Below are 22,588 nucleotides of genomic sequence, written 5' to 3'. Positions count from 1 at the left end.
ACACATCATTCCATTCTGATGCTCTCAGTCTGCTTTCCCTTCTTCGCCTGTCACTCTCCAGTGACTGTTTGGATCCTCTCTAAACATGAGGAAAATATCTAGACCTTCTTTTTTTCTGGTCATAAACTCCATTTGTTGTTTTATGATGCTATGAGAGTAACAAAGACAAGCAATACCACATTACAAAATAAAGAGCAAAAAAAAAATCCAATTTGTTGTGCAACAAACTTTGCAAATGTCTTGAGCCCAAGGTGTTCAGTCCTGCCAGGAAATACATAAGTCTTCGTGGACTCTGGAAGTCATGGACATGTGCCTGTTGTTGTTGGCTAGCTGTGTTCACAGATGTAGCGTGAGTACAAACCCATCCAGCCAATGCCAGGTGACTGTGGCTTCTCTACGAGGGTGGGGGGGACAAACAGTAAGCTGGCCTTGCCTGACTATCTCATCTTTCTTCTCTTAGAAGAACTGCAGCGATCAGGTTCTACTTTGGGACTCTGCCAGAGTGCCCCATTATCTTCTATCAGCTTCTGGCCTTACAATTGGCTTCCAATGACAGTGCGGTATTGTCTTCAAAGGGCCTCAATATTGGGCTATTTCTCATTATCTTCCATGGTGGCCTTTTGTGCAGGAAGACCCAGAGGTCTTGATAGCTTTTAACTTGCATCTGTCCCTATGTGTGCATGCCAACCTGATATGTGCGATGGGGTGAGAGACCTGTAGAGTGGTGTGGTGGTGGTGACTTGATTTGAATACTAAACTACAGCCATGGAGTAATGAAGTATTAGGTCATGCACAGTCTATAAATAGATCAACCCCCTTTCAATACAATTAAATTTGCAAAAACAGGCTAAAAATGCCTGTTTAATTCTTTTTCTCCACATAATTGAGCGTGCTAGTCTTTTTATTAAGTACAGTGCAATTTTGAAAACTCACCACAGCCTGTGGCGAGTTCTCCCTCAAGGCCAGGCTGGCAACCCACAAAGCACCGGTAAGAGCCGATGGTGTTCTCGCAGCGCCAGGTGCCACAGACTGAGCTCCCAAACTCCTTGCACTCGTTCTGGTCTATAGAGAAGAAGAAAAGAGAGAGAGAGAGACAGATGTTTGTCAGTAACCGACAAACAGAGGCGCAAACGTAACCACATGTGCAATCAGACACAAATGCGCGCACCCCCGCACGCAAACTCATATTCCCACCACTGCTCCTCTGCTCCCGGTGTAATGGCTGCAAAGCAGGAGTCGGCCAGGAGGCCTGTGGTGTAGCTGTCCTCAGTAAACGCAGCAGGCAAAGGGAATGGCCAAGAACAATATTATCACAGCAACCAAAGAACTTGTGAAGGAGCTAAAGGGAGACGTTCCAGAGGGAGAAACACCTCCTGCTCACAATGGGGTCATTCATGCTTCCCACTGGGGAGAGGGAGCTGAGGGCTCCAGCCATGTAATCCAGGCACCCCTCAGTCCCAAGACCACGGAGGAAAGCCTCTAAGCCAGGCTTGGACACTTTCACTGGAGCCTGACGTGCTATAGATAATCAATCATATCCAACTGTGCTATACTGCGTATGTTTGAGCCTTAATGTAGCGTGACAATCAAACAGCTAAAGCTGACATGTTGTTTTAGTCAGACAGATGAAACTTCTGGGCAGAGGTAGGGTCAATAACAACCGTGACAAACACAACTTGAAAACAAAAGGAAGTTTTAATCAGTCTTACCCTCACAGTCAGCCGTATCAGTGTTGAATTTGAAGCCGGCCTCGCACAAGCACAAGAACGAGCCCTCGCCGTTGACGCACTTTCCTCGGATGCACACATCATCCTTGCTGCATTCATCCACGTCTACGACGGACAAAAAGTGGGGAAAGAAAAGCAGACAAATTAGCGGAAAGTGCGGCTCAAGATCTTACAGATTGATTAACAGCAATTATCCGCACGGATCCTCCATCTTCAGCGAGTCCACGGGGAGCGCGGCTTCTTCTCGTATCAGAAAAAGAATGTGTAATCAAGCGCTCATCTGAACACTAGGCGTGCTGGCCATTTGGAGCGCTTCATGGTATACTTGCAAACAGGAAACAAAGCAGAAGAGAGATCTACCTCAGCGTTTCAGGCTGAGAACATTTCCCCCAGACTCGTTAAAATTAATAACGAATGCTCGATGCCTGATTAGCTGTAGATGGGTGGATAATTGCGGCATTACAGCATAGCTTATACAGTACTTGGACTTGTGGTGAAAGGTGAGGGAAAACGCAAGAAACCAGAGGAAATTCATCACTGAGGAAAATGCCTGCCTTCCTTTTCCAGTCTTTTGATAATCAGATGAATCTTACAGAGACGACAAGGTAAACACCCGATTGCAACGATAGGGAGGGAAAAAAGCAGCACTCCAGACTTTAGGTAAATACATAAATATGCTGTGACTGGATAGCTTTGGAGTGTATTCAAATCCTTCAAAGTCTTATTGAAAGGAACAGGAAGGCCATGGCAGAAGTTGTTGATTTGGATTAAGCTGAGGTATGTTTCAGTCTGCTGTCAGTCTTTTATTGCTCATGCTGTTTTTTGCTGGTCTGGAAAGGCCAAGCGTCGTTTTGGCCCCACCTGACTGAACGTATCTTTCATTCCCATAACCTCACAAACCCTCGTCCTCCCTTCTTCGCGTCCTTCAGGCTCATGTCAGAAGGGGGCCTGGCTTTTATTGTGTCAGCACTGTACACACAATGGCAGACTGCAAGAAAATATATGACAACTGCTGATTTATAGGATAATTAGGGCCCAGTATTTGTTGGGGCGAATAGCCAAAGTACCTGATCCATGTTGGGCAACTTGCTCAGTTTGTGATATCTGAAGCACTCCAAGGCCAAAAGAACGCCCCTGCACGAGGAGTGACCCTTGTCCTCTGCTGCAAGTAAATTCTGCCAACTCCATGACCATGCCAGCATCTCGCAGAGGCCAGCCTACCTGCTTCATATCATGACAGAACAGTTCACTGCCAGACATCTTTTACTTAACTCATCCTCCACCAGATTGCAAGACCCACCAGAAATAACACTGATCCAATTCTGACATCCTAGCCGGAGTTATTTCATGTATTGTTTTAGTAATTGCTCCAGATTCTTGTAAAGCCCTCCTTTAGCTGATGATCAGGCTACTACCAGTGGGTCACTGGGTGCGGCTGGAATAACATCAAACTGTCCAAGCTGAGGGAGGGTGAGCTGAGATAGTTGATGAAGCCATGGCCCATTACAGCCTGTGCACCCATGCCAGGTGTCCCAGGCTTGGCTTCAACTCCTAAGAGAGCATGGCGAGAACAGCCTGTCTGCACTCAATGAAAAAAAAAGAAGAAGCAAGCCAATAATGTTACTGTAAATGACTTAAGCAATATTTGAAAAATCCATTATTACTTTATTAACAACTTGCTCCAATCCCTAGTCTACTCCACTTATTTACACAAAGCCCAAGAGAATCAAGATTTCCCACTGCTCTAAGCGTTCTAGCTCCAGTGCTATACTGCACCTTGGCAGCCGGGGCTTCCATCGGTGGTGGTATACCCATTAGGACAGATGCATAAGTAGGAGCCCTCAGTGTTCAGGCAGTCTCCTTCCCCACAGATCCCTCCAGCGGTTAAACACTCATTGATATCTGTCACAAACAAGCACAAATACACATAAGTACATTTACACAGCTGTGTCAATATCCCAACATGAGGTAAGCCACGAGAAACGGCTAACCACTAATTTCATATTTTAGAGCTATAGTGCATTTGCATGTTTATACCTCTGCAGAACGTCCCATCCACCAGCTCCATGCCAGAGGGGCAGGAGCAGCTATAGGAGCCGATGGCGTTTGTGCATTGACCTCCCACACACAGCCTGGCGTCCTCACATTCATTGACATCTGAATTGACACACACACAGACGTCACCGGCATGACATATCCACACCAGCTGTAAATCACCGTGCGTCACTTCAAATTTGCCCAAGTTTTGACATCTAGACCGAAAAACTTCCAGACCACACTGAACATGTGAGAGAAGTCGTGCATCATGTAAGACGGCAAGTAATGACTTACTATATTGGAACAGATGACTGCGAAAATGATTGCATCGAGATCATAAAATCGAGCGACCGCAGCGAGCCGCCCATTTCAGTGTACCTTCACATGAGCGCCGGTCAAATGCCAGCTCGAAGCCCGGATCACAGGCCATGCAGGAGAAGGAGCCCTCTGTGTTGGCGCAAACACCTGTGGGGCAAGCACTCGGAGACTGGCACTCATCGATGTCTAAGAGATAGAAGATGAAAAGATTGGCTGTAGGTTATCATCTTGAACAAAAAGGTATATAGAGCCCCGTTTTTGTGCTTCCACTGTCTTATCTGCTAAAAATCATTAATGAGCTCAGCTTAACCTACTGTGCTGCCTAATGTACAGTAAGCAGAGCCCTCCTTATTAGATCACACTGACAGTGTTTTATTAAAAAGGGTAGAAAGATAAGTATGTGGGACAGTCACTGAATCCAAAACAGCAAGCTATTACAGGTGGCGTATAATTACTATATCTACAAACAGTCACTGGCTCACTGTTATGTGATCTCTCGAAATTCCTCGAGCTGGTAGGATTGTATTTCTTGTGGTGAAAATAGTGCGGGCCATTGTTAAGTGATTGAGATGGCTCGATTTTTTTTTGCCTTTGGGTGAACAGAGTGAGTTCAACAGGGCGAGTTTGCTGCAATAAGTGAGAAGCAGGGGAGTGGCTGACTTCATTTCAAATTAAGTCCTTAATATTTTCCATGGCATCAGAGACATCCATTAAAATCCTATCAGAGGCTGACTCAGAGTCGGGCTTTTACTGTGCGACTTTTTCCCAGCGCTAAGATACATCGGTGGGGGGGTGGGATCTTCCTCTGAGGCTAGATCCACACTTCTGTTTAAAAACACACCAAAGTATATGAGGCTAACTGAGACCATGTTTTAATCCATTTAAATAATCATTCCTGTTCTGCTTCCATGAAGTCATGACAGACTTTACTGGATTCCTCAAAGCAGCCATTTCCCTGCATTTATCCCATAAATCATGTCATGAAAAATTACCAGACGCTGTAAAGATTTTCTGTAATCATGTTCTGGGCCTAATGCATTCCTCTTGTACTGTGGTCCACTATAACTTTGGCTCAACTTTGCAGCATACTGAAATATCAAACTTTTCTAGGCAGGTACTTAAGTACAGATGCCCTCTTACCTTCACAGTAACGGCCGCCCTCATTCACTTGAAAGCCGGCTTCACAGCTCCTGCAGGTGTACGATCCTTCAGTGTTCAGACACAGCTGACCCGGGCACAAGTTAGCCACTGAGCACTCATCCACATCTGGACACAGATACAAAGGCACATCATAGCACAGATTACCATCTCTGGCTTCAAATAAATAAAGCTTGCCAGTGGTAATCAGTTAGATGGGTAATCAGTAGGGCTAGGAATCACAAATGTCGACACCTCTATCTTTTTAGCTGAGCTATCTGCAGGATATTTGCCTGACATCATCCTGTTCTATTTGAGGGCTGGTGTCTCATTGTGTTGAGCAAGGAACAGATGATTGGTGCCAGAGCCAGAGGGGTCCAGGATCCAGCTATGATGTGATGTCTAGAAGTATTTTAGAGCTGTTGCCTCAGATGAGGAGACTTTGGGTTCATGCTACCACACCTCATGTTATTTACATACAACATAAAGCAGCTGAGAAACAAATCTGCAGAGCAAATGAGATTCTGTTAGGTGTAGAGGTGAAGTCTGGCATGTTTGGAAAGCCAGATCTACACACACCTGGACTCAAGCATGCAAACATAAGCAAGGACATTCCACCACAAACTCTCACCATCGCACCGCTGTCCATCCTCAGAGACTCTAAAACCGGGCTCACAGACAACACATGTGAACGAACCCTCTCTATTTGTACATGTTCCCTGGGGGCAGGCAGTGGGCAGGGCACACTCATCAATATCTGTTAGGAAACAATATGGAGACTTAGACATTCACTGGCAGATTGCAATGTTTTCACAACAACAAACTCAAAAATAAGAAAAAGCTCCATTTAAGTGAGTAATTTTCAATAAGCCAACCTTCACAGAGCTCTCCATCAAACGACACTCTGTACCCCGTGGGGCAGTTCTCACAGGTGTAAGAACCTTCTGAGTTTAGACAGATCCCGTTGACACAAGTAGACAGGGACTGGCACTCGTCAATATCTGGAAAAAACACACCGTGTATATCAGTGTAAAGATTCCGTACATACAGGAAATGCAGTTTCGAGGGAAAGTCAATTTTACAGGGAAACGACAAGCTGCTCAAACGTGTTGAGTAAGCCTTTAATAGTCATAACAATGCTAATGACTTTCGCTGAATGACGAGAACAGCTGGAAACAGCTGGAGACTGTTTTTACCTTCACACCTCTGCTGGTCTTGAGACACTCTGTAACCAGCCTTACACCTGGTGCAAATGTAGGACCCCTCTGTGTTGGCGCACACCCCACCTAGACACAAGTCGCCCTGGGAACACTCATCAACATCTGGAAAGCGAAAAAGGGGCGAATATCATCACAAGTGGGCAAAAATATCATCACCGCCTACCGGTGTTACCTTAAAACGACACGTTAGTGTAAACCATTAGGCGGCCAGTTTCATACCTTCACATCTCAGTCTGTCAGCAGATGGTTCAAACCCAGGCCTGCAGTTCTGGCAAGTGTAGGAACCTGCAGAGTTGATGCAAATTCCCGCAGGGCAGGCATTACCAGTTGCGCACTCATTGACATCTAGCAGGGAAATAATTTGCAGCCATTAAGTTGCTGTCGAGAGTGCGCCACGAGCAGAAAAGTATGCGGTGATGAGTTACACCCAACAGCTCTAGATAATCCTTTGCAGACCTTCACATGATTTGCTGTCTGAGGTGACTTGGTAGCCATGGTTACAGGTGCATCTGTAGGTTCCGTCCAGATTGACGCATCGGCCGTTGAGACAGACTCCCGGAAGCAGACACTCATCCACATCTGGAGAGAAATCATAGGGGGGAAAAAGAAAATAAAGCCAACCTCTAACTCTTTGTAGATTTCTTTTTTTAAATAAACCTTCAACGGTACTGCAAGGCTTCCACGACTGCCCTGTGGAGAACTACTCACAGAGAAGTAACTTTGACATGGGGTGTGAATAATGTCTGACCGATCTTCTGACTGACATATACCTTGGCAAACATTGTCTGGTGAGAGTTTGTAGCCTTGGAAGCAGTTGCACCTGTAGGAGCCCTCGGTGTTGACACACCGCCCACGGCCGCACACGCTTTGGTTCAAGCACTCGTTCATATCTGAAAACGTATACAGGAAGGATGTTTAGGTTTAAAGGGCAGTAGCATGGTGCAGCGTTTAGCTTTGACACCCCATACAAGGTTCTGGGTTCAAACCAGTGTAAAGCAGGGGTGTCAAACATAAGGTGCGGGGGCCCAGAAATGGCCTAGCAAAGACTCCAATCCATCCCGTTGTACTGCTTTGGAAAATGTTGGGATCCGTTTTGGATGTTTTACTGTATTTTCACAAGTTTTTCAGCTTTTCCAAATGATAAAGACCTCACACAAGACCACTCATACTAATAACTAATACATTCAATGTAATTAAGAGATAGTTAAACAATAAAATGACAGAAAAGTTCCTACTTTTTTTACTCTCTGATAAAGAATTTTCTAATTTTCACAGTGATTTCAGACTAAAGGGGAAAAAAAGAAAGTTTTATAACAAAAACTTTGTTTTATAATTACAGGACAGTCTGGGCAATGACATGCCAGAACGTTTTCTGTAATTTTATGCATTTATTTCTTACAGTTTAAGCCCAAAAAAACCACGCTAACAGATTTCTTTCCTTTACTACAGAAGCATGTCTTTAATACGCACAAAGAATGAGACATGCTGCTGAAATGTCACTTCTTTTTTCCTATTTTAAGATATTGCAGGGGTTAAATATGTAGTTAAGTTTCTTTACACTGGTGTGGCCCACTAAAGATCAAAGCAGGCTGTATCTGGCCTATGATTTAAAATGAGTTTGACATCCCTGGTGTAGAGTTTGCATGTTCCCCCTGTTCTTGCAAGATTTTTGTCGAGCACATGGCTTTCTGGTTGCTTGGTGATTTTAAAAAGGCCACACGTGTGGATCTGCGGGCATGTTGCTGCCCTGTGATGGACCGGTCATCAGAACAGGGATAACCTTCAGCCCCGACTCTGACCATAAGTTAGAAAAGCGGTTAAGAAGACAGATGCATGGATGGATAAATGGATGGATGAACAGATTTTAGGTTTCACCCTGCCACAACTGTGCTGTGGGACGAGCATAAATTAAAAGGCTTAGCTCACTGAAAATAGAACAAAAAACACACATTTTCACCACTTTTGCAGAATCTAAAATTATAGATTTGTTTTTTATACTTTCAGAAATTGGCCTCTGCACACAAAAATCTTTGGATATAAAATTAAAAAATGTCTCTGTTTGGCTTGATGACACTGGGAGTAAATGAAAAAATATACTTTTATGTAAATAAAGCCTTTAAAAAAATACAAGTCTGACAAAATGAAAAAAGCACAACACAGCAAAAAACGCTCTAGATCTCCTTTGAAAATAAGGGCCGTGTCAGCATTGTTTAGCAGGAAAAGGGAAACAATTACAGCATAATTAGTGTGTGTAATGACTACAAACAGCAGTCATTAAATTACATCAGTGCGCAGACCATGCCTCATTCATGAAAGCCTTTTACTATTTGTTGAAGAAGCTGTCTTTTCCACCTCATGAGCTGTTGACCCAGGAATCATAATTGTGGAAAACCTCATGTAGAAACAGTGTTTTATAGCATTGTAGTGGGATTTATCAAGTGTTAACAGTGGCGTATTTATTTATTTTTTAGGTTAGATTAAATTGCGGGAAGAGAATGAGAGTGAAGTGTGATCGTGTGGGCGACTGAGAAGAAGACTATCAAAGAGGAAGGAGGCGGTCTGCGAAAGGAGGAAGGGAGAAGAGAAGATCGTATTGAGAGGTGATAAATGTTCGGAGACTGAGCACACACGCTGGAAACTGCACGAGAGTCACAGAGCGGGTTTTGTTTGCTTAACCACGGGCGCTGCCAGATGTCTGTCAGTGTGGCCCAGTGTTTTGTTTCTGCTATCACCCGGCATCTCTTAGGCCTGCCTGCGATAAGCCCCGACAAGGGAGTGGAACCGTTTTCTCAATCACGCCAACAATTAGGCTTATCCACGATTTGGTCAATTGGATTCAAACTACTGCACTGTGCTGTCGGCAATTGACTGAAGCAAACGCTGGAAACTTGCTGCTGATGCTGTATGTTTTATGTGACTCCCGAAGCGGCAGACCTATGCCGCAGGACTGTTAGCGCTGCTTGTGCAAATGTCCAGAGCAAAAATATTTACCTCTGGCGTTATCCCTCATTTACGAAGTTCCTCTCAGTTACTATTTATACACCACGGGTTTACAGAGAATGTATAATAATAGCAGACTGGCAGAAACATGAAAGTGGCTAAAGCGGTGTTTTCTTTGGTAGCACGAGAAATTGTGAGACTTTAAACCTGAGCGTCGCTCAACTGACTCACTGATAAATCAATTTTTAAAGAACTCATAAGTGTCACTGAAGTTTACTTCCATATTTTCCGTCGTGCTTTTTCGCCGTGCGAGCATTTCTGCGTTATTTCCAAACAAATTAGAGGGGTGCAAGGTCATACGGAGGGGATGTGGTAACTAACAGCAGTTGGGTTGTTATGTAACAGGGCCACTTTTAGGTTGGTAGCCGCTGGCGTGTAATCTTAAACAAAACACATACCGAGTGTAATCTGTCAGCCATTTGTGTGGTCACGTCTAGTAATCTGCAGTGAGACCTTTACAGCGGGCCACAGACAACATCACGGGTGAGTGAGAAAATTTGTTTGCGTGCCGGGACCTTTTAGCGGCGGGGGAACAGAGCCTTCGACCTTCTCATACGTCTCCTGAAACACTCACCTAGCCCAGCAGTGGTAATAAAGCCTCGCTCGCCTCTGCCGGGAGAGCTCTCCAACAATAATACACTGTTTGTTCAAGGCTGTAGCCAAGAGAAAATATTTGGACTCTCCCAAATTGAAGTATTACAAACAATCTTTTTACAGGGCCAGTGATATCAAAAGATCAGCAATAGCACGGTGGATGTGTTTAAACAATATTTGGGATATTCTGGGGCTGCTCGGGTGGAGGAGTCGATTTATTATACGTGGAAGCACTGAATAGACAAAGGCGGTGGAGTCGTGCTCTCAGTCCATGCTATATAGCCATCATCACTGTGGTTTTTGGGCTGTCGTTGGGGCCCAGAAGTGCTCCTTGCTCGACATAAAACATCCAATATAAAGTCGTTTGAAGCGCAAAATACTATTTATTTTATCATTTTAATGCACATCAGCAGTCCCTTTGAGCAAAAAGCCACAATCCTGCAAATTTAGTTCTGCTTGTGATATTTGGGGAGCTGTACTGCATCATCGGCTGTCAACACATCTTTAATGGCATGGCCTGTTGCCTTGTTTTTTGTTAGGTTTTTTCGAGTGATGCCAACCAGGAACAGCAGCTTCAAGTAGGTAAAAGTTACCTAATACATAATAGGGAAGCCCTGTTTGTTTCCATGCAGCGGTTGGAAACACCCTTAGGATCCTGGGTACTGGTGCCACTGCTATAATGGGGTGTGAGGTTGCCTTACCCACACATCTTTCACCGACAGGCCTGAACCCTGGTCCGCAAACCTGGCACCGGAAGGAGCCGAGAGTGTTGACGCAGACACCGTTGGGACAGGAGCTGGGATCTCTGCACTCATCTATATCTGCTCCGGGACAAAGTGGAAAATATGAAAAAGAAAAATCTGAATGAGTTGTTGCTAAAACAATGTTACTAAGACAATACGTGCATGCATGGAAGAAAGAGAGGGTGTAAGGCCGCAAATGTACACATACACAGTCCGTCTGTCACAGAATGAGCAAAGTTTTCTTCCTGGCTTTGACTAAAGGAAAATACAATATGTGTTTTGTTAGTGCCCAGCTCATTCAGCTAATTCATGGAAGCAAACAAATAGGCCTGGCCAGGACTGCCCTGTTATGTGAACTTGAGCCTGTATGCGTAGCTGCTTGTGCACCCACGCAAGTTACCTTCGCACACGCCTCTCCGAGACTTGGCGTAGCCAGCGTTGCATTCACAGGTGTAAGATCCCTCTGTGTTGACGCATTTGCCATTCTGGCATTTGTTGGGCATGCTGCACTCATTCATGTCTGCCAGTTTGAATGAAAACCAAGGAGAAGGGAAAAAAGAAAGTTACTGTTGTGTTCCGCAGCATTAATTAGGGCAGAATACTTTTAAAATGAACGGCGCTGACAGACGAGGACTTGCAGTGCTTAGTTTCCATTGGAAACTTTATATCTCCTGCTGCTGATTGGGGCTGTGTCTCACCTTGACAGAACTTCCTGTTCTGAGTGATCACCTGGCTGTAGCCACTGTGGCAGTGGCAGGTGTAGGACCCATAGCTGTTTATACAACGTCCCTTTCCTTCACATGGATCCTCATCGCACTCATTCACATCTGCAGAAAAAGAAAGGAAAGCACGTGGCTGTTGCACTTCACCAGCACAGTACACTTTTAAAGCACCGACTTTAGAGCTTCCTCTATGAAACAGAAACAACACGGGCCAAAACCCAGCTGTGTGGAGCAGAGGCTGTGTCCAAAAGCCTTTGCGAAAAAAAAAGGACCACAGCATCAGCTCTCTGGGTGGGACGTGAGCTGTTGTCAAGCATCACAGGACAGGGTAGCATAAACAAACAGAGTCCTATCATTTTGGCTCACTTAATTTCTCAAAGGTTTATAATCACTGGTGATGAAGACTGGCTTTTACTGTGATGATGACGGACAGAGCTGCCGTGGCATCTGGTGTCAGCATGTCTGTGTGTGTTTGTGTGCTCCTCCTTCTCTTTGAGTGTCCCACTGTTACCCCTGTTTTGCTTCATTTTTCGCTCTTGCTCCATTTGTTAGTTACCAATGCAGTTGGTCTGCAGTGCACTGAGCTTGAATCCTGGCTCGCAGAGGCAAATGTAGCCCGTTTGCACAGAAACGCATCTCCCACGGCCACATATAGAGGGGGTCGTGGCACACTTGTCAATACCTATGGATAGGAACAAAGATGTGCAGAGTTGTCACTTGAAAAACAAACAAGATTATTTGTGACCTAAGGTTGCGCAACATTGGTTTAAAAAAACTAAAAAATATATAAATGTGCATTCCACGAACACATGTTGTTCTCCAGGGGAACTCATCGTGCTGTTTTATAGGTGGAGTCGTGGATGGGAGCGCTGGTTTTACAGCACTGTAGCGTTCCAACAGGTGGTATGGAGCGCGTACAAAGTGCTCGGCAAGAAACAGGTCATGCACAGTAGAGCCTGACATTAGTTTTGTACTTGTGTTTTTCTGTCCAAAAGAGCCATGTTAAACTGGGCCTCTGGGTCTGGCTGACGAAAAGAAAAAAGAAAAAAATCCCATTTCTCTATAAGATTACTAAAAATTCTTCTCACTTCCTAAATCTCTCTGTCACTCTCTCGCTGAGTCTGTCACACAAACACGCTTTCACCATGTCCCGTGCTCTTCCTAAGTTTTTCATAAATCTGGCCTCTGTCCACTCAGAGTAGCTTCCTCTTCCAAAAGGCACACTCTTTCTTGGTTTCTCGCCCTCTCACCCTCTGTGCAGAATAGCAGCTTCAAGCCAAATTGGCTCTGGGAAAAGAGGTCAAATTAAGCTCTCTCCAGCTTCACTTTGGGTAAGCCTACAAAAATGCCTTATGAGTCGTGCTGCTGTCTGCCAGAAGTTTACAGAGTGTATAAAAAATGAAGAGCTGAGCCCTGTGGTGCTCTTTCGCATAGCAACTTCCTGTCCACCTGTTCATTGTCATGTTGTTTGTTTTGTTTTAGATGTATGAAGTGGGGCTGAATATATCTGATTTCCTATAATGTGACTTTTTAATCTATTGTTTACCTGTAGCTGAATCAGTATGGGATGGTTCCTTTGAATCCGGCCTCGGGTTGATGCTCGGGAAGTCCGGAAAAATATCTATTAAGACAGTTAAGGTGAGTCATGGGGCACTAGATAAGCACAAATGACAAAGTCAACTAAATCTCTCTTAAACTTTGACAGGTTCTAGTCTCTACAACCAAAACAAGACGCCGCTTGATTTGCCAGCCACTCTAATGCCTTAGCTGCCTATTCAAGACTATAAAAGCGATCTAGTCATTTTTCCGGGCTAAAACAAATTACAATGACCAAAATAAATCAGGTAGACTCATTGAACATAGCCTTCAGACTTGAATGTCAGTGTTTTCACTGACGTGAGGGCAAAGTAAGGACTGTGAATGCCACTACTGTGTGGGAGCAGTTTATAGAAATTACACAACATGTCTGTGCTTGACAGAAAGCTTAGAGATTGTAAATCAAACCCAAAGAGGCAATAAACAACAGCTGGAGGCAAAACTCCTTTGTCCCACACGCCATCAGACTGTTTAACTCCTCTCTGGAGGGGAGAGGGAGGGGAAACAGGAGGACAAAGGAGGGGGGAACAACTAAGCTGTAGTGCCTCTTCACCTCACTGTGCAATACCTTTTGTGCAATACTTTTGTAAATAGTCAACGGTGCAATAGACTCAATACTTGAAATGTGCAATTCACTTGTATTTTTATTTTTTATTCCTATTTATTCTATTTATCCCTTTTGTATATTTTATTTATATTTGTCTCTGTATTTATATATGTGTGTGTGTGTGTGTGTGTGTGTGTGTGTGTGTGTGTGTGTGTGTGTGTGTGTATATATATAACAATTCTGTAACTGTAACTTCGGTCGTTGCTGTGCTTTTTGGAAGTCGAATTTCCCAGAGGAACCCACCCGAGGGATTAATAAAGTTCTATCTTATCTTATCTTATCTTATCTTATCTTATCTTATCTTACTTGTTCAACTACCAGTCTCGTATGATCTGAATGAATAAAGAAGGAAAAGAGAAGATACCTGGATACTGTGGCGGTAACTCTGTCCCAACAGCTGGCTGGAAAACGAGCAAATATTACTCATTAAAAAACATTGGGCTACATTTTTCACCACCATATTTATATTCACAGCATTCCGGTATTTGTTGGTAAATTCTGTGCTAATTAGATGTGCGCATCTACCAAAATGTGGTCTGAAGAAGTTATATAATCATAACAAACCCTCCAGCTGAAATAGCTAGAACACATGCCGAGAAGAAGCATGCACCAAAGGAGGGAGAACTTACCGGGCTCAGACTTTCCACATCTACCACAAAAAAAGAGGAAAAGTTTATCAGTGGAGAACACATTACATCTGCATTAACATGTGCCATCACAAAACACATTTTTGTTCAATTATGTATACACGCATGTTGCCTTTAGACACTCGTCTGCAGCTTTGGTGATCCTTTTTTTTCCCTAACAAAAATTGGCCAGATTTTTTTTTTCAAATATTTGTGAGAGATAGTGTACACTGTTGGCCAAGAAAAATGAAAGAAAAACATGGAATTAGATATCTCCGATAATGAAGACAAAAATCCCAAAATATTTAAAGAACTGTCTCCACATACAAATCAAAATGTTGCAGCACTGCCAATACAGTATCTCACAAAGCTTAAATCAGGAAGATGCATTTGCTTAAAATCCTGAGGATTAAGCTTCATGATCCGTGTGGATTACTTGTTGTTGCAGGCTTTTTTTGATGCTCGCTGGGGTTTCACTTAGACCGCTGTGAATATGTTCCATCTATCAAGCTTTTATTCACGGAGATCAAAGCAGCTTGTTGATGTTTACATTTTCACAATAATGTTAATGCACTGCATCCTGTCTATAAAAAACTGCCATTGTGCAATCATTGCAGCTGCTCTGAACCGTTTATGTCACGGGCTGTGGCAAAAATCAAGCTCGTCACTCTTCTGACAGACTAAACTCATCAGCTGATCTACGTGCCAGCCCATGTCAGTTGATGGGTCAGCTCATCCCCTTTGATGCATCCAGCTGGTATGTGTTGTTTAAGCACTACTTAAGCTCCTCTAGCCAACTTATAGTTGCTTTGCATCTTCGAGACACTTTGCAGAACAGCTCCACCCCAGCTTCCCCCTTTTCTTCTGGGTCTGACTTAATGAATGTCATCTGCTCTCAGTGATGCCTGCTCTGATCTGAATGGCCCTGCTGCTGCTTTGCCTGGCATGAAAGGCTGACTTGTGCTTTCCAGGTCCCAGATCAGAGCCATACGGTCAAATGTAAATCGTTGCCAGAGAATTGACAATCTTCTTTTGACCACTGCATGGTGGTCCTGACTGAAACATCCTCGGGTTTAAATGAATACCATGTTTAGGTAACATCCAAGGCCTACGCATTCGCTAAGAACACTGTTTCAACTCTTTGTCATACAGTGCAAATATTTACCAACATAAAACTTATTCTTACCATCTGTGTGTGGCGGTCTAGGTGTTTCTCTGGCTGGATGTGAGGGATGCTGTGGAGTCAAAGGGTACTGGGGTGCTTGTGGGGTCTCAGAGTATTCGGGGTATTGGGGTAGCTGCGGTGTTTCGGGGTAGCTGGGGTACTGGGGCCCACTGGGAAACGAAGGCTGAGAAAATGGAAACTGCGGATAAGTAGGGCTCTCATCCTCGAGTGACACTCCCATGCTCTGCAGCTCGACATCATCCAGCTGTCGAAGAGAAATCTGGACGTCAGATCGCGAGTAAGTGTATCCGTGGCCAGCGGGGCAGATCTCCTTGAAGTGGTCTGCAGCACAGGAGACACAGGAGCGACCAGTAAGTGATCGAAAACATCACCTCTGCATTCTGAGCTTCAGCTCGAAAAACTGACATTTAACTTTTGACAGCATAATCGTGGCTCTTATTTCTATCTGATATTCAAAGTAACACCATAAGCCATCCATGTAATACAGTTACGACAGGCACGCTGTACTTTATGCTCTGCTGTGAACAGGGAGATTGGGTTTCGGTGACTGCTGCAGAACTTAGCAAGCTGCCAGGCCAGTGACAGCTGTCAGAGGAGGCTAACAGCGACGGGATTTGAAAACATGTGGGCATATCGGCACTCTCAAACTGTGGGAAGTAGAGGATCATGTAATGCTGAATGACCTTTGAACTCTTTGGTGTAAAGGCATGTGAGTGAGAGGCTAATGGAGGATTGGCTGGCTAGATAAAAGGCAGGAGACTGCACCTCTTTGTATCGGAGTCCAAAAAGCCTCAGCAATGGTGAATCCATTACAAGTGAGAGGCTCTTTGTCCCCTACCTGACCTGAAACCCGGCTACTCTATGCCAAAAGAGTCTGGAATAGAGATATGAGTAATGACAGATATGCGGTCACTGTAAACGCTTGTGTAAATACAGGAAACGTGGATATGATAGGCTACTGAATGATGAATTTAAAGTGGAGGGAAATGGGGCTATATATGATCAGAAGCCACATCTGAAGAATCGGCGTAAATATGGAATTAAACTCATTGGGCTCCTGTTACCGAGTCACAAGTAATGGCTCTGGCTGCTCTGTTCAGGGGTCTAACAGCTTTTCAGGCCATCCAAAAAGCTAACGTCCGAAATAATCAAAGGCCGTGCGCCCATGCACTGCGTCGGTCCTAACTGAGCAGCACCGTGGAGGTCTGTGTCTATGATATCTGATCTATGACAATCCCCATGAATCACTGGCTAGTACAGACACTCAATAAAACCAGCTTGTTTCTCTCAGAGACTTTGAAGATTAAATCAGTATGAAAAAACGACAACTACTTCCCATGTTTCACTTGGCGAGGTCACGCATTTCTGCTGTGAAGCTTTGCCGGTTTATTAGTGGGGTTTCTCTCTGAGGGTTGGAGCGATAACACAAGACTGACTCCCACTCTTATGTAGCCTCCAAAATATGAAAACTGTTATGTTTTTGGTCCTTTTCCACTCCAAACACAGTTAGCTATTTTGAACTGCATTACACGCCTGGCAAAGAACAGAATGGTGACTGAGCGGTAAATATTTTTTCCCCCTATTCTTTCATTACCATTGCTAGCCCTTGCATAAGCTTGCATGCAACACTTTATTTCTGCAAAAGCGTTTAACTCAAGAAGGGGAGTACAGTCAATGCAGAAATAGAAAACAAGATCATTTTTTGGGTCAGCAGAAGAGGAGCACAGGGCAGCTTTTGGGGCTGTACCTGATCCTGGTAAAGGACAACGATCACACCCAGCTCCCCAGGCCTTGCCCACTCTGCTGCAGCAGCAGATCTGCTTGGTGAGGTGATTAGTGAGTGGCAGAGAGCATGTCGCCGCTGAAACAGACCTGTAGCACAGCGCCCTCTGGTCAGACACTGCTTTGTCCGCTGGTAGAGAAGAGAAATTGGAACACAAGAAAGGCATAAAAAAGCCTAGTCTTAAAGTGTGTGTTACGAATCCAAAAAAACAAGCAATACTTACAGACACAGTGGCTTCTGGCAGGATCTAACATATAGCCTGGTTTACATGTGCACCTGTAGCTTCCTTTGGTGTTGAGACATTCAGCGTTTTTACATATTCCAGGCAACAGGCACTCGTTGATGTCTGTGAAATAGGCAGAGTACATCAGTCATTTCAAATATATCCTGGCTTATGGAAATTTCATGAAGTCATGTTTATTCCCAGGAAAAAAAAAAGATTTTCAGTCTCACCCCCCACCAAAACTGCACATATCAATATCAACTTTGGTGCATTTTCTTTCCAATACATTGGGCAGCAATGATTCACACATTGAAAGGTGTCAGAAAATTGCAACAGATCATGTAAGCAAAGCCGCTCGCTGTGGGGAGGCGATGAAATATGGAAACATTAAGGTTACACAAGTGCATGAAATCGTGATGACAGGAGGGAGACGTACACATTTGACGCTCAAAATCCTGTCTTGCTTGGAAAGTAAAATATTGCAGCTGTGGGAACACGTGCAGTCATGTAGACATAGAGCATATCACTGAGAGTTTCAGATTGTCATCATCCTCAGCATCTTTCCTTCACAGCGTCCAATATGGTTACGAGATCCTCAGCTTACGTCAATAAGTGAAAGTTATTAAAGAGATTTTTTAAAATGTATTTATTTTTTCCTCTGTCTGGCTTAAACCACATGCAGAAATGGTAGAGTGGCCAGAGGAGTTTGCCTCTCGCTCCAAGAGCTCCTGAGTCCCTAAGGTAAACGGAGACAAGCTAACAAGTGTGCCAGCCAGAAGCATAGGGGGACATGCTTAAGGCGCTTAGTCATGTGATCACACTGGGACCAGGCAAGGATTGTTGTTCTACCGTGTTAAACAAAGAGTACATCATTAGGTCTTTTCCCACTGCATTGACGACTAGAACCCGACAACCTGCCACCACAGATTTTCCCCCAATTTGAATGAATCTGCTCTTGTTTTGTTGTTTTCCTTCCTGCTGGAAAAAGTGAGCTTACAAAAGGTCGGGGCTGATAAAATCAATGGGCTGAAAGAAATCCAGGGAAAGCCTTAATGTTTTTCTTGTTGTTTGTCGCCCCTTTTTCGTTTCCATTTTGGGTTTTCGTTGCGCTTTTCCACCTTACAGTGACGTACTGTGAAGAACCGACTGATGTCATGCCGGTTTCCCCCAAGTCTACACTTTTTGTAGTGATTTAACTTTAGTTCAGGTAGTGTCTGGACACCTGAAATCAGGTCACCGTTTATCTCATGGTCTTTAATCCATGATTCAGTCGAGTCCCAGATTAGTGGTAGTGTTACAGTCTGCTGGTGGGTTGATTTAAATTGAAACCGGCTTCCGTGGCAACCTTCCATGACCAGCGCTAATCTCAACATCTATTCTGAATTTATGCTTGGTTGCTCTTCTTGACAAACATCACTTGTGGTAAGAGCTCACGGCTTTTAGCGTGACTGTTTTTATAGTCTACCAGCACATGACAAAGTTCCCTGATTTGAGCATCAAACAGTCTGCTGCTTACTTGACCTTTCCCCTCTTTGTTCAAAACCCATGTGAACACCTACAGAATTATCTACAGAAACTATGTAAAGCAAACTGGCAACATTGCTCCCTATACTGTGTATTTTGGGTTGTGAGTAAAGAGAGCACCTTTGGACCACTTTGGAAGTCTGTGAAGTGAATACACATGGTCAGAATTTAGCCAAAGCGCCATTACTGGGAAAACCAGGCTTTTTCAACATATTTCTCTATCAGTATTGCAGCCTGAATACCAGGCTAGCAAGTCGACACGATGAGTGTCAAATGTCAGTGTTGTGAAATCATAAGCAGCTTTTATTAACTTGATCAAAAATGTCCAAAGAGTTGCATAAGACTTCATTAATCTCCTCTTTGAAGTGGTGTATGAGTAATGTGACCTGCTCCCAGCACTAGTTTACCACACACAACAGGGCCTGCACATGCATCTCTGCGGGCTTTTTCATCTAACAACCACAGCTACAAATGGCCAATTCAGTGACCTAAATTTTTGAGAAGGAAGCCTCTGAAGATAAGGAATCATCTCTGAAGTCTGAGACCTGAGAGCATGATGCTGATAGGAAATCTTATCGTGCTGTGGCGACGATGTCACTGACCGCAAAGGTCAGCGGATGTAGGCAGACTGGCAGTAAATCAGGACTATTACCAAATACGAGACAAGCCCTGTTCTGTTCCAATAAAACACATTACAAGCAGCTCGAGACTGGAGCCACAGGAAGGAGGGCTTGACCCCATCCTAATAATAATGACAAAATCTCAGAAAAAGCTGATTTTTTTTCCTTCTTGGCAGATAGCAAAAGTCCTTAAATTAGAAATAATTTTTGGGGGAACGGAGCAGCAGCCGAACACAGATTTAAAGCACTTTAGTAAATATTGTGGGTAACTGTCAGCTTTGCTTTTTTGGAACTCAGGAAAGGAGCAACTGGAAGAGGGAAACATCTTGAAGCAATCACAGAAGAAAAGCATGAATAATAGAAAGATAAATTTCTACATTCATTGGCTGCTCGACACATTATTGGAAAACAGGAGCGTCCTGCTCAATAATTACCTGAAAACATCAATATTGTGATTGTTCTCTGCAGAAAACATGTTGAACTTGCTGAACTAAAGGATGAGGTCTTCTATACGGAGAGTCAAAACTGGACTTTTAGGTTGTTCTACTCCATATGCCTCAGCAAGCATTGCCCTTTGGATCATGACATGATAATGTGAGCCATCAGAAAAGCTGCAGTTTGTAACTGTTAGCCTCAGTTGTCAGTGTTAGGTCGATAGCTCAGTAGGTAGAGTGGTGGCCCCAAGGTCGGGGGTTCAAATCCACTGAACGGCTACCCTGAGGTACCCCTGAGCAAGGTACCGTGCGTACACACTGCTCCCCGGGCGCCCAGTGGCTGTTTCACTGAGTGAATGGGTTAAATGCAGAGAGGAATTTCCCCACGGGGATCAATAAAGTATACATCATTGAGCCATTTCCAAGGCTATTTACTGACACCAACAAATGCAAATGATTGGAATTCTTTAGCGGGAGAGTTGACACCGTGGGTGTTTACTGATTCCTAAACCAAACACAAGCTGACAAACAGCCACTGCTGGGATGTTGAAATGGACGATAACACAGTGTATATGTTCAGGGACAACCATGTTTGTTTTACATACAGATGGACGGGAAAAGCAGGCAAAGCAGCAATCTGATGCTCACAAGTACTCAGAGAGCCATCCATGCCACGATCACAGCCTACCACATTAACTCAGAACCCCAAGACCAATTAAAACAGGAGCCCCAGGTGCTTATTGACTGCTGAACTCTGACCCCAGACAAACCCTAACTGTGGTCTTGACCTGTTTCCCAGACATGGGAAGTGGGGGGCAAAAAAGTCAGTCTCCCAAGCAAGGACTTTAATTAAGTGTGTTCTCCAGGTACATCATCGGTTACCACAGTATAATCTGAACATTTGAAGATTTTGAAAGTACTTCTTTGCAAACTCGAGTTTCCCCACTGGGGGGCTAACCAGGTTGCTGCTGGAGGTCTTCTATGTCATTTTGTGTTGTTACCTGCAAATGACAACAGCAGTCCTTCTTCTGCTCTAGAAATGTGCTGTGAGCTAGATGGCCACTATAAGCAGCCCTTCTAGGCGGTGGAGAAATGATTCATATGTAGCTATCACGAGTAACATTCAAGATAGTGGATTTGGTGTCTATCAATGACTAGAACAGGCATGTATTTAGTTCTTTTAAGCATGTAGACATGGTCAAAACAACCTGCTTAAGTTTAAATTGAGAATCACAATGTGGAGGAAACTTGATTTAAGTGACTTTGAATGTGGTTGTTGATGCCAGACAGGCTTGTCTGGTCTTCAGTATTGCAGAAACTGCAGATCTACTGGAATTTTCCCACAAAACCATCTCTAGGGTTAAAAGAGAATGATCAGAAAAAGCGAAAGCATCAAGGGAGCAGCAGTTCTCCAGGAGAAAATGTCTTGTTAGATAATGGCCACACTGCTATGAGCTGATAAGAAGGCAACAGTAACTCAAAGATACACTTGGTACAACCAAGGTATGCAGAAGACCATCTCTGATCACACAAAATGTTAAACCTTGAAGCAGATGGGCTTAGTCTAATGCCTCTTGATTTCAGCTGAGACGTTCAGATGGTAGGGTCAGAAGTTGGAGTAAACACCATGAAAACATGGATCCATCCTGCCTTGTATCAACAGTTCAGGCTGGCGTTTGTGGTGTTATGGTGGATGGATGTTTCCTTGGCACATTTTGGGCCCCTTAGTACCAGTCAAGCATCATTTAAATGCCACAACCTACCTACGTATTGTCCATGACCACAGTGCACCCATGTTTTGATGGCTGCTTTCGGCAAAGCCATCAGAACACATCATGTCAAAAAACTCATACAATTTGAAACTAATTTCTTGAACATAGCAATGAGTTCACTTTATTCGACTAGCTTCCACATTCACCTGACCTCGATCCAACGTGGTGGAACCGTAAATAAATATAATGGAGGAGCAGCAAGTGTGATGCTGTCATGTCAACATGAACTAAAATCTCTGAGAAATCTTTCCAGCACCTTGCTGAATCTATGCCACAAAGGATTAAAGAGGTCCTGAAGGTGAAAGAGGGTCCAACCTGGTACTAGCAAGATATACCCGATGAAGTGGACAGTGAGTTTATTTGATCACAGTGATTTAATTATTTTAATATATCTTTGTTACTGCTAAAATAAACATGCAGTCACTTAAAGCTCATAAAATGTTTAAACCCTTTCCAGCATATTTCATGCAAAGGCTTACCTTGACAGTGTGTGACATTCATTCGTTTAAAACCTTTGGAACATTCCACCTGTCCATTCGCAATCACTGCATATGCTGTAAACAGAAACAAAAACAACAGTTCAGAGAAGCTCAGTGATCTTAAATGATGTGCTATGATTCTTTGGTACAGAGGAGTGCTTTCATCAGAGAGGGAGAAGAGAAGGAGCTCAAGTTTAGGAGAATTTAAGGTCTCAGTAATAGGAAAAACAAGGAACCCAC

General features: G+C 43.9%; 1 protein-coding gene across 2 annotated transcripts in view; it reads right to left on the bottom strand.

Annotated features, from left to right (window-relative positions):
* LOC146552618 (latent-transforming growth factor beta-binding protein 2-like) overlaps window positions 1-22,588 on the bottom strand; it is a 90,230-nt gene that overhangs the window by 16,767 nt on the left and 50,875 nt on the right. For both annotated transcript variants that reach the window (XM_085256322.1, XM_085256323.1), the window contains exons 9-31: window positions 22,349-22,423; window positions 17,520-17,642; window positions 17,261-17,425; window positions 15,514-15,834; window positions 14,331-14,350; window positions 14,066-14,102; window positions 13,045-13,119; window positions 12,055-12,180; window positions 11,475-11,603; window positions 11,177-11,296; window positions 10,735-10,854; window positions 7,210-7,329; window positions 6,896-7,018; window positions 6,659-6,784; window positions 6,416-6,541; window positions 6,095-6,220; window positions 5,851-5,976; window positions 5,223-5,348; window positions 4,143-4,268; window positions 3,765-3,884; window positions 3,504-3,629; window positions 1,710-1,832; window positions 934-1,062 (exon numbers count right to left, since the gene is read on the bottom strand). In XM_085256322.1, coding sequence (XP_085112448.1) covers window positions 934-1,062; window positions 1,710-1,832; window positions 3,504-3,629; window positions 3,765-3,884; window positions 4,143-4,268; window positions 5,223-5,348; window positions 5,851-5,976; window positions 6,095-6,220; window positions 6,416-6,541; window positions 6,659-6,784; window positions 6,896-7,018; window positions 7,210-7,329; window positions 10,735-10,854; window positions 11,177-11,296; window positions 11,475-11,603; window positions 12,055-12,180; window positions 13,045-13,119; window positions 14,066-14,102; window positions 14,331-14,350; window positions 15,514-15,834; window positions 17,261-17,425; window positions 17,520-17,642; window positions 22,349-22,423 — 2,808 coding nt within the window. The remainder of the gene's footprint in view (window positions 1-933; window positions 1,063-1,709; window positions 1,833-3,503; window positions 3,630-3,764; window positions 3,885-4,142; window positions 4,269-5,222; window positions 5,349-5,850; window positions 5,977-6,094; window positions 6,221-6,415; window positions 6,542-6,658; window positions 6,785-6,895; window positions 7,019-7,209; window positions 7,330-10,734; window positions 10,855-11,176; window positions 11,297-11,474; window positions 11,604-12,054; window positions 12,181-13,044; window positions 13,120-14,065; window positions 14,103-14,330; window positions 14,351-15,513; window positions 15,835-17,260; window positions 17,426-17,519; window positions 17,643-22,348; window positions 22,424-22,588) is intronic.

The sequence above is a fragment of the Mchenga conophoros genome, linkage group LG19 (assembly GCF_057382185.1).
Source record: "Mchenga conophoros isolate Kocher_MC1m ecotype Shallow Benthic linkage group LG19, M_conophoros_male_GT1.1, whole genome shotgun sequence".
NCBI classification, from domain to species: Eukaryota; Metazoa; Chordata; class Actinopteri; order Cichliformes; family Cichlidae; genus Mchenga; species Mchenga conophoros.
This window is presented reverse-complemented; position numbering and strand designations above follow the sequence as displayed.